Genomic DNA, 11,870 nt, shown 5'->3' on the forward strand with positions numbered 1-11,870 from the left:
TTAAACTGTGACCCCTGGTTCTGGATTCCCCCTCCCCCCCCCCGCCGATGTCCCCCAACATCGGGGGGACATTGTGGGGTTGATGCAGTGGAAGGAGAGGGTGATGTTGAATGATGGGGAAGGAAAATTTGTGAAATTATTCATACACTCTGTAGTGAGATGAGAAGATGTAGTTACATTTTTGTCTATCTGATCAAATAACTATTACAACGGATAAAAGCTGCAAAGAAATCCCAATGCAAAACAGTACGTAAATATTCAGGAGGTTAAGGGTCCATCTGGATTTTTCCAGCTCTGACCAGCTGTCAAGACAACATTTCCGGCAGCACGTTTGATTTTCACGGGTCCCTGAGCCCAGAGAGGGCAGAATAATTAGTTTCTGTGATTCTGAAAGTGACTGAATATTTACAATGATTCCTGAGTGCGGCGGGTGGAGGTAATGCCAGAGCAAACCTTTTCTTTCAAATAAATGTTATATTTCTCAAATGTGCTGAGAAAGCAGAGTGTTTTGCTTTAGATCTTTGAATCCGTTTCATTTTATTACAAAAATCTAACTATGAATGTTCATCACCTTTAGTGTTCCAGCCTAGAGTGAAGATGATTTTTATGCTGCAGCTCATGTCCTTCAGTCTTGCCTTCGTGTCAACGTTTTTCTTGATTGTAGCGACCTGGACCGATTGCTGGATGGTTAACGCTGATGACAGCTTGGAGGTGAGTGACTACTAGTTCATTGGCTATATTTAAGAGGGAGTTAGATGTGGCCCTTGTGGCTAAAGGGATCAGGGGTTATGGAGAGAAGGCAGGTACAGGATACTGAGTTGGATGATCAGCCATGATCATATTGAATGGCGGTGCAGGCTCGAAGGGCCGAATGGCCTACTCCTGCACCTATTTTCTATGTTTCTATGTTTACTGACTGCTTTGCTAATTACCATCGACCCCTTCCCGACTCTCCCCACCAAACTGAAATCAGTCCTAGTCTTCAGTTTGCAATCCAATACTGTTGTAAGTCCTTGCTTTGGGGCACTATGTTCTTGGTAATGGGCTGCTGAAAGTTATGTTGTTGATGTTGTGAGTTCCGGCTCCCAGTGCAGACAGACATGCACCACAAGATAAGGTGGTGACCATCATTGGCAGTGCCTCCCTCCAACGTGCAACGACCTCCTGTGCCTCCACTTAGTCCATTGGTGGACCAAGCAGCAGTTGAAGAGCATGGGCATTGTCCCAGATGTCCAGGCAAATATTTATTGCTCAACCAGCTAGTGAAACTGAGACATTTGTTTCATTGTTGTCTGTGGGATCTTGCAGCTGCTGCCTCAAATGGCACTTGCAGTTCAAACATATTCTTTGGGCCTTTAAATGATTTGGGACATTTTAAAATTGGAAAAGCCACCAATGATATCAAAGTAATTTCTCCAAGCATTGGAACTGACAGTTGTGAGTGACATCCTCTACAGTTACATTTACAAACTGAGCCCTTTGCCCTGACACGCCGAGCTATTGCAGAAACGCAGTGTGTAACAGGTAAAGGGAGGGTCAGTTTCAGGGTAAATTAGTAAGTTCTGATCTACAATATCTTACATAGGACTTTGGAATTTAAACATGATTTATGCACAATTTAAAATGCCATTGGATTTACGGCACCATTGGCTTTGTGGTATCTGAACAAATGAAATACTGAAATTTATAACATTTGATGAAAATAGCTTTAATTCACATTATGTTTAAGAAGGAACTGCAGATGCTGGAAAAAGCGAAGGTAGACAAAAATGTTGGAGAAACTCAGCGGGTGAGGCAGCATCTATGGAGCAAAGGAATAGGTGACGTTTCGGGTCTAAAGAAGGGTCTCGACCCGAAAAGTCACCTTCGTTCCATAGATGCTGCCTTACCCGCTGAGTTTCTCCAGCATTTTAGTCTACCTTTAATTCAAATTGGTTGATTTGTCTCAGATCTGCCTATTGCAAAAAGGTAAACTCGTAGTTTTCAGTATTAGTATGGGATTCACGAGTATTCAATAGACAAAAGACAATAGGTGCAGGAGTAGGCCATTCGGCCCTTCGAGCCAACACCGCCATTCAATGTGATCATGGCTGATCATCCCCAATCAGTACCTCTGTTTCCTCATCTCCATTCTAAATGGCCTTACCCCTTATTCTTAAACTTGGACGCTGGTCAGACTGAAGAATCAGCTCACAATCAGGGAAAACAGGAACAGGATTTCAATATTCTCAATGTTTTCACATTTGAAAATTAAAATAACATAGTAATTGAGTGTCTTTGAATGGCCGTTTGTTTGTGCCAGAGGAAGTATTGTCACTTAAAATATGTGCTGATGATGGTGCATTGTTGTGGATGTTTGTTATAAGACCATGTTAGAACATTGTCGATAAATTACATACAGGCACCATGCCTGTAAAAGCCCCAGTAACTTATCCTGAGCTTGGCTGATGTGACTGGCTTGGTGGTGAGATGACATGGGAGATGAGGGCATGCCCCCTCGCCCAAACTGGTTTAACATCAGTGGAGAGTAAGAGTAAGGGAATAGGGATCATAAGATGAGCTGGGGGTTGGGTGATATTGGGGAATTCGCTACAAGGGCACAACTAATAGTGCCATTCCCACAAAGTGCCAAAGGATCCAGGTTCCATCCTGACCTCCTGTACTGTCTAGGCCTATTTACACATTCTTTCTGTAACTGAATAGGTTTCCTCCGCATGCTCCATTTTCTTTCCTTCCCAGAGATGTGTGTGGCAGTAGATTTACTGCCCCTGTGTGCAGATTGGAGGTGGAATCTGGGGAGAGTTGGGAATGTCAGTAAAATAAAAATAGGATCAAAGCAAATGGGGGGTTGATTGGCAGTGCAGACCCAGTGGACTGAAAGGCCTGTTTCAATGTAGTAGCTCTCTCTAAAAGTTCTATCTCCTCAATCATCCACAAGGATAAAGATTGTGCACAATGCAGTACTGTTGACCTTCGTGATTACAAAAAGTTCTGGGTGCCAATTTACATATTAAATGCAACAGTTGGGTTTGGAGTTCCCTGATTCAGAGTTGTTGCTCCTCACTGCTGTCCAGTGTAGGTCTTTCTTTCTTCCTCCCTTCCCTTCCCTTCCCTTCCCTCCCTCCCCCTCCTTCCCTTCCCTTCCCTCCCTCCCCCTCCTTCCCCTCCCCTCCCCTCCCTCCCTCCCTCCCTCCCTCCCTCCCTCCCTCCCTCCTCCCTTCCTTCCTTCCTTCCTTCCTTCCTTCCTTCCTTCCTTCCTTCCTTCCTTCCTTCCTTCCTTCCTTCCTTCCTTCCTTCCTTCCTTCTTTCCTTCCTTCCTAATGAGCAGATAGATGATGAGATAGAGTCATAGTCATAGTGTGATACAGCATGGAAACAGGCTCTTCAGCCCAACTTGCCCACACCGGCCAACATGTCCCAGCTACACTAGTCCATTATTGTTAATTCCATCATTGGTAGTCTCAGAGCTGTACAGCATGGAAACAGGCCCTTTGAATACACACAAACTATCAGCCACCCATATTGCATTAATTTTATTCTAACCCCTCACATTCCCTTCAGTTCCGCGAGATTCTTCCATTCGTCTTCCATGAAGAGGCCATTTGCAGAGGCCAATTAACCTACTACTCACATTTCTGGGATGTGGGAGAAAAACATTGCACCCAGAGGAATCCCACACAGTTACAGAGAGAGCGTGCAAACTCCACACAGATAGCCTTGATGGTCAGGATGGAACCTGGCTCTCTGGAGCTGAGAGGCAGCAGGTCCACCAGCTGTGATATTGTGCCACCAGTATAGTCATCAGCATTCAAGGCAAGGCAAGGCAAGGCAACTTTATTTATATAGCACATTTCATACACGAGGCAGACTCAAAGTGCTTCACATAAAAACATGTCATACAATAAATGAAATAATAAAATGAAATAAAATAAAATAGAAGAACTAAAAGAAAAGAAAAGCAAAATTAAAAATGCATTATAAAAAGTGCAAAAGTTAAAAGTGCAATGTAGTTAAGATTTAGCTGAAAGCTAAAGTAAACATAAAAGTTTTCAGTCTTGTTTTAAAAGTGGTCAAAGTTGAGGCAAGTCTTAAATCTTCAGGAAGTTTATTCCAGCTATTTGTTGCATAGTAACTAAATCCTGCTTTCCCATGTTTTGTATTTACTCTGGGGATCACTAGCAGGTTGGTTTCAGAAGATCTTAGCGGTCTAGAAGGCTTATATAGTGGAAGCATGTCAGTGATATACTTTGGCCCTAAACCATGTAGTGATTTATAGGTGAGCAGCAGGATTTTAAAATCAATTCTCTGACATACAGGGAGCCAATGTAAGGATTTAAGAATTGGTGTAATATGCTCAAATTTTTTGGTCTTTGTTAGAACTCTAGCAACAGCGTTCTGAACAAGCTGTAGCTGCCTGACAGTTTTTTTTACTATTCAGTTCAATGCTGTAGAAATACCCGTAATAATCAGGATTAACAATGGCAAGGATAACTGGTAGACTGACAGAGTCCAAAGACAAATGCTCACACTTCTGTTTCTGGCTCACATTCCCAGGTCAGCCAGAAATGCAGGGGTTTGTGGTGGGAGTGTGTGACCAACTCCATGGATGGGATCAGGACGTGTGACCAATATGACTCCATCTTAGCAGAACATCCACGTAAGTAGCGAAGGAACAACAGAAGTGGAATATTGAAGAAACTATGGAATGTGATTGTGGGTACGGATAACTCTGATTGAGGGACCAAATCGTAATTGTTATGCCCGAAAAAAACCAGAGAAGCAACTAATACCCGAAAAAATCATTTCCAAATACCTTGACTCCATCCTATCCCCCTTGGTTAAATCCCTCCCTACCTATGTTCAAGACACCTCAGACACTCTCCGTCGTCTCCGCGCATTCCATTCTCTAGGCCCTCATCCCCTCATCTTCACCATGGACGTCCAGTCACTCTACACCTCCATCCCCCACCAGGATGGCCTCAAAGCCCTCCGGTTCTTCCTCGACCAGAGAAGCAACTTATACCCGGCCACTGACACTCTCCTCCGCCTAGCGGAGCTGGTCCTTACCCTCAATAACTTCACGTTCGACTCCTCCCATTTCCTCCAAATACAAGGCGTAGCTATGGGCACACGCATGGGCCCCAGCTATGCCTGCCTATTTGTCGGTTATGTCGAGCAATCCTTGTTCAATACATACCAGGGCCCCATCCCCGACCTCTACCTCCGCTACATCGACGACTGCTTTGGTGCCACCTCCTGCACCCGCACACAACTGACTGACTTCATCCACTTCACCACTAACTTCCAACCAGCACTCAAATACACCTGAACCATTTCCGGCACTTCCCTACCATTCCTTGACCTCACCATCTCCATTGCAGGTGATAAACTTCTGACCGACATCCACTATAAACCCACTGACTCCCATGGCTATCTGGACTACACTTCTTCCCACCCTGCTTCCTGTAAGGACTCCATCCCCTACTCCCAATTCCTCTGTCTACGCCGCATCTGCTCCACGGATGAGGCGTTCCACACCAGGGCATCTGAAATGTCCTCATTCTTCAGGGAACGGGGGTTCCCCTCCTCCACCATAGATGAGGCTCGCACCAGGGTATCTTCCATACCCCGCAACACTGCTCTCTCTCCCCATCCCCCCACTCGCAACAAGGGCAGAGTCCCCCTAGTCCTCACCTTTCACCCCACCAGCCGGCAAATACAAGAAGTAATCCTCCGTCAGTTTCGCCACCTCCAACGTGACCCCACCACTCGCCACATCTTCCCATCTCCCCCCATATCTGCCTTCCGCAAAGACCGCTCCCTCCATAACTCCCTTGTCAATTCTTCCCTTCCCTCCCGTACCACCCCCTCCCCGGGCACTTTCCCTTGCAACCGCAAGAGATGCAACACTTGTCCCTTTACCTCCTCCCTCGACTCCGTTCAAGGACCCAAGCAGTCGTTCCAGGTGCGACAGAGGTTTACCTGCATCTCCTCCAACCTCATCTATTGCATCCGCTGCTCTAGATGTCAGCTGATCTATATCGGTGAGACCAAGCAGAGGTTGGGCGATCGTTTCGCCGAACACCTCCGCTCGGTCCGCAATAACCAACCTGACCTCCCGGTGGCTCAGCACTTCAACTCCCCCTCCCACTCCGTATCCGACCTCTCTGTCCTAGGTCTCCTCCATGGCCACAGCGAGCAACACTGGAAATTGGAGGAACAGCACCTCATATGGAGAGTCTGCATCCTGGGGGCATGAACATCGAATTCTCCCAATTTTGTTAGTCCTTGCTGTCTCCTCCCCTTCCTCAGTCCTCCTGCTGTCTCCTCCCATCCCCCAGCCTTCGGGCTCCTCCTCCTTTTCCCTTTCTTCTCCCCACCCCCCCACCCCCGATCAGTCTGAAGAAGGGTTTCGGCCCGAAACGTTGCCTATTTCCTTCGCTCCATAGATGCTGCTGCACCCGCTGAGTTTCTCCAGTTTTTTTCTGTACCGTAATTGTTATGCAATTGGAAAATGGGGTAATATTTCACTGCTGTGCAAATCCTGCTGGTATTCCCTAGTTTCATCGGGAAAAGTAGTGACATAGAGCTATTGAAAAGTGATAAAACAAGTGTGTTTATTCAAGCAAAAAAGGCAAAAAAATGAGGCAGATATTTCAGTCTGCATGGTTGTTAACAAGCCTTTAACCTATTTAAAACAAGTCTGAACATTAATGTAAAATAATTACCAACTTGGCATAAGTGAGTGTGGTCCCACTTCAGAATCGGGCAGCTGTGGGCCAATACCCAGCTACTGTAAAGGATGTGGCTATATACTAACAATGCAAGGAAAGTGAGACACCATTGCTAGTGTGCACTTCTGGTGTTGTGATCGTCCAATGTACAGGCAGATGTAAAGGCTCCTGTGGTACGATTTAATGAGGGTAGAAGGTTCAGCATGTCTCTGATCATGTTGATCCCAGCACCAGGACACAATTATTCCATGGGCATTGTTATGGTCGGGTGTCCCAGTAGGTTGATTTCCTGCACTGTAGTTCAGACGTGACTGGATGGATTAATGTAAATAGAGGCGGGTAAAAGCATTGTAGGCCTACAGTGTTTGACATCAAATTCCCTGGATGACTGTTAGCCCACTGCTTTGACAAGACTAGTAATGACATTAAAATACTAGTAATGACATTAACTGGGTGAACTAAGGGGGACCCGGTGGGTGGATGAGGACTTTTTGTAATTTTGTCAGAGACTTTGCGACTCTTTTGTGTACTTTGTGTTCAAAAACAAAGAATTTCACTGCACCTAGCTTGGTTCACATGAGAATAAGGCATGATGATCATCATCATGTGAGCTGTTGAATACTAGAGGGCTGTTTTCATCCCTCAGTGATTAAGATGGGTGCTGGTAGTAGAGGTAATAAAGATCAAGAAAGATATAACATCAAGGATATGGAAACATGAAGATGTTCAGGATAGTAAACAGTAAGGAAAGGATTATACTCAAATTCAGCCAATGATAAAATGTGGGAAAGCGTGATTCATTTCCTTCATTGGCGTGAGACAAACTCTCACCAATAGTTGTCAGATCATCTCTTCTAGTGGTTGACATCATTTCTAGGATCCTGGGAGAACTTTATTGTTCTTTTGTGGACAGTGTGGTCTATTTACATCAACCAGAAAGGTTTCATGTGGCTTCAGGCACACAGCAGTACAGCACTCACTCACCAATGCATGAGGTTTCAGGCTGGAATATATATTGATGTATATGTATTTTGTACAAATCTAAATTCTTCAAACACAGTGGAAACAACTTTTCTGAGACAACGCTGCATGGTAGTATTTCTTTAAATAGATGATTATTATTTTCTTTTCAGGGAGGAAACTTATCATTCTTATCAGTCTGAGTGCCAGTGATTTTCATCCCACAGAAGGAGATTGTCTTGTAGGAGGCCTATGTTCTGCCCGACCAGTCTACTCACTAAAACAAATGATGACAAGTGTCTTTAGGTCTCATTACCTGGGCATGGACTATAAATGTCAGCCTTGACAGGTGCGAATGGTTACCAAAAAGGGTATTGAAGGCTACTGGATGCATTGGAACGCTGCTAAATACCAGAGAAGTAATATTAATCTGAAAGGATGAGAGAGAGGTTTCTCTAACTGGAGATATTTTACATGCATATATGTGAGATTTTTCATTTTCTTTCTTGTTTTCTCCCAGTTAAGATAGTATTGACTCGAGCCCTCATGATTACAGCAGACATTCTAGCTGGCTTTGCACTCATTATATTAACTTTGGGATTGGACTGTGTGAAGATTCTAAGAGATGAACCTCAGATCAAATTAAGGATCTGCTACATGGCAGGCTTCATTTTTGGGATTGGAGGTAAGTGACTATTAGCCCACTGCTTTGACAAAACTAGTAAATCGGTGCACATTAAAATGAATTGGGTGAATTAAGGGGTACCCACTTGGGACGGCTTTTGATTAAGTAATTGAGAAGTCCTGATGGTGCAGTTGGTGTGTAAATGCTGACTTGGATCTGCGCAGCATTAATCAGAAACACCAGCCGATGCCTGAACTCACTGATCCATAAGAACGGCTGTAACACCCTTCAGCCCACAGCAAGGCGGTAAAGTAATCACAGACTCCCTCACAACTGCTGAGTGAGGCTCGGATTGAGCATTACTGTGGTATGGCTGATTAGGGTTAGGGTTAAACCCTAATGCATTGAGGGCTAGATTTTCTAATTGGTACTTTAGAATTAATTTGGTTAATCAGAAAAAAATCTAGTTTTCATTGAGAGTTATTGGACCATGCTGATTCCAGCAGAAGGCATTATCTTCAGGTGAAAGGGAATGGATTGGAAGAAAAATATTTTATGTGCACATCTTTATGAGGGGAAACTAAAATGATGCAATGACACAACGTATCCAAAATTATGTATGCAAAAAAGGAAGGAAGACAGTATTCAAGTTGTCCACAAAGTGGTGGAGTAACTCAGTGGGTCAGGCACCATCTCTGGAGAAAAGAATAGGTGGCGTTTTGGGTCGAGACCCTTCATCAGACAGCGTCAGTGGGGTGGGGGGTGGGGGGGTGGGTATAGATGATAGGCATCCCCTAGCATGTTACTTAATACTAAACCTTACATCTATTGGAACCCAACAATCTGACATTGGTAATCCCGCAGTGATCACTTGCGGGATTACCAATGGCTGTCTTAAAGATGGTTGAGTCAGCATCTTGGATTCACCGAGACAAAAATATATTACAAGTGGCACTGTAAAAGGAAGGTGGAGTACAGATAAAAGAAGGACAGTAATGATTACCAATGGGAAGATAATAGATAATGGGGAACATTAGAGTGGCTAGGTGTATACGTATCATAGAAAGATCAAATCCCCCCAAAAAATCAATGGAGACAAGAGACTGCAGATGTTGGAATCTGGAGCAACAAAGAATCTTCTGGAGGAACTCAGTGGGTCAAGAAGCATCTGTGATGAAACCGTTCCTTTCCACCCGCAGATTATGTTCAAACCACTGACAATAGACAATAGGTGCAGGAGTAGGCCATTCGGCCCTTCGAACCAGCACTGCCATTCAATGTGATCATGGTTGATCATCCCCACTGAGTTCCTTCAGATTTTTTGTTGCTGAAAGAATTTTTTTCTGAATGAAAATGCCAAATGTTCACGCTCCATCCCATCAGTGCCCAATGATGACACAGCCACTGTGTAAAGAGGTTGGGCTACCTGAGGTCTCTTAGCAGCTTTACATTGAGCAGGTTGAGTATAGTTTTCATTTACATTTAGCTTATTTTGTGAACTTTCCATTAATTACGTCAGTATTATTAAAGGTCCACAGATTCATGCACTATTCGGTGTCTTCTCTCATGTGTCACCTACGCTAGGTTGGAGACCACTGAACTTAACTGCTGTGCATTCATCACCAACACCTGGCTTATCCAGCCTGCACTAAGTGTGAATGTATTGACAATGCACCTGTCTGTCCACAGGAGTGCCGGGTATGATTGGGTCAGTGTGGTACGCCGTGGATGTTTACGTGGAAAGAGCTACACTGGTTCTGCAGCATGTCTTTTTGGGAATTCAGTACGAGTTTGGTTGGTCCTGCTGGCTGGGTATGGCTGGATCAACAGGCTGTTTCTTAGCTTCCATCTTGTTAACTTGCTGTCTTTATCTTTTCAGAGGTAAGTTAAATTATATCCCCTCCACTATAATTCTCTGTTTCCGGGTTAGATCAAAGGGTGAGCTGCCATGTTGGTGGAGATTGGGGGTGGGGAGGCAGTCACTGAATGGCTTGACCTGGGTAAATATTTCAAGTACCCAACCAGTGTCCCAGACCTGCTGCAAGGTGCATGGAATGCCCAGCCACAACAGCAGCAAAGACAATATGATCCTCGTTCTGCATTGTTCTCCATGACGTATTGCACTGGGAACGGCGTCATCGATCTGAAATGACAGGGAGCTCCAGGAAGGCAAGGAAACTCATGGTTGGATTTTCAGAGTGTGCAGAAACAACCTGAAAATGGCCATTTCAATGTTGTACTCTCTTTTCAATGACATGAGGCTGAAAAAAACATGATGGCGTTGAAGGACTCACGACTCGGGTAGCACGGTCACTTTCATATGAACCTCAGTCATCGTCTCCTTCTGGGCAGTCCCTTGGCATCGAGGATGATTCATCTCCATTCCTGCTTTGTGTACTTGGAGATGCTGATGAGGCCAATGTGGGAACGAAGAACATGCTCCCAGATAGGCCCCTGCTTGTTGACAAGCGTGGTGTTAGTTAGTGAGAGAGTCTGGGCACTCAGCTGGTAATGCAGGTTCCTGTGCATGGATCTCCCAAATGTTCCTTCTCCATTTTGACTGATCTTGGTCCAGGGATGCTCAGAAGTCATGAACATATTGCATTTCCTCAGAGATGATAAGTACATCCATGAGGCAAGGTCGCTCTGTTTGCATGTTACAAATGACATGGCATGCCCAACGTTTGTAACCTAACGTATACAAACACCAACACACTCCACACTCACGCAACCACTCCACACTTACGCACCTACTCCGCACTCACGCACCAACTCCACACGCGCGCACACACACTCCACACTCACGCATGCGCACACACGCACTCCACACTCACGCATACACACGCACTCCACACATACACACTCACTCCACATACATTCCACATACACACATCCTGGAGGCGCCTCTGGGCTGACGGTTATTTCTTTTTTCCCAAATAGATGCTCGTACTGCGCGACACAACCTATCTTTCTATCAGTATGGGAGAACCGCCACTGGCAAAATGTATGCCATGGATTCTCGAGTCTGAGCATCTCCTCTGGAACTGTGGACCAGATCGAAATGCAACAATTTCACTCGATTCACAAAGGACATATTGCACCAAAAGGTGAAAGGCTACATATTGTAGCTGGTTTTAATTGTTAATGCTTTCAAATTGTTTTGTTTTGTGTATTCTGAATCCCAAAGAGAAGGCATCAATGTAGTTTTTCTAAGTGCAATCAATGAATAGGAACAAAATTATTTAGTCCTAATAAACCTTGATTAGTCCTAATGAATTGTCCTAATAAACCTTTTACATGGAGTTGCAATGAAAAGTTCAGTGCGACGTGTTGAAAAGAATAAAATGTACCTTTGGAAAGTGTGAAAAGATTCTATATTTGCAATCTCTGTTGTGCCTGAAGTAAATTATGAATGAAAGAACACACTAACTGTTCAATGGAATCTTGAGTAGGGTAATTAAACAGAAATATCCGGAAACATGTTGCCCATGGGGTATAACAATGGTTTGAACCTTGGTCAAGGGCAAAGACTCACTAATAGGTTGTGCCAC

General features: G+C 44.5%; 1 protein-coding gene across 1 annotated transcript; it reads left to right on the forward strand.

Moving 5' to 3' along the window:
- The first annotated feature begins 597 nt into the window (after positions 1-597).
- On the forward strand, positions 598-11,393 carry cldn16 (claudin 16). Its single transcript, XM_033048493.1, has 5 exons — positions 598-711; positions 4,555-4,657; positions 8,215-8,379; positions 10,009-10,200; positions 11,260-11,393. The coding sequence occupies exons 1-5, from the start codon at positions 598-600 to the stop codon at positions 11,346-11,348; spliced, it is 663 nt and encodes a 220-aa protein (XP_032904384.1). The 3' UTR covers positions 11,349-11,393.
- Positions 11,394-11,870: the final 477 nt, after the last annotated feature.

The sequence above is a fragment of the Amblyraja radiata genome, chromosome 31 (assembly GCF_010909765.2).
Source record: "Amblyraja radiata isolate CabotCenter1 chromosome 31, sAmbRad1.1.pri, whole genome shotgun sequence".
Taxonomy (NCBI): domain Eukaryota; kingdom Metazoa; phylum Chordata; class Chondrichthyes; order Rajiformes; family Rajidae; genus Amblyraja; species Amblyraja radiata.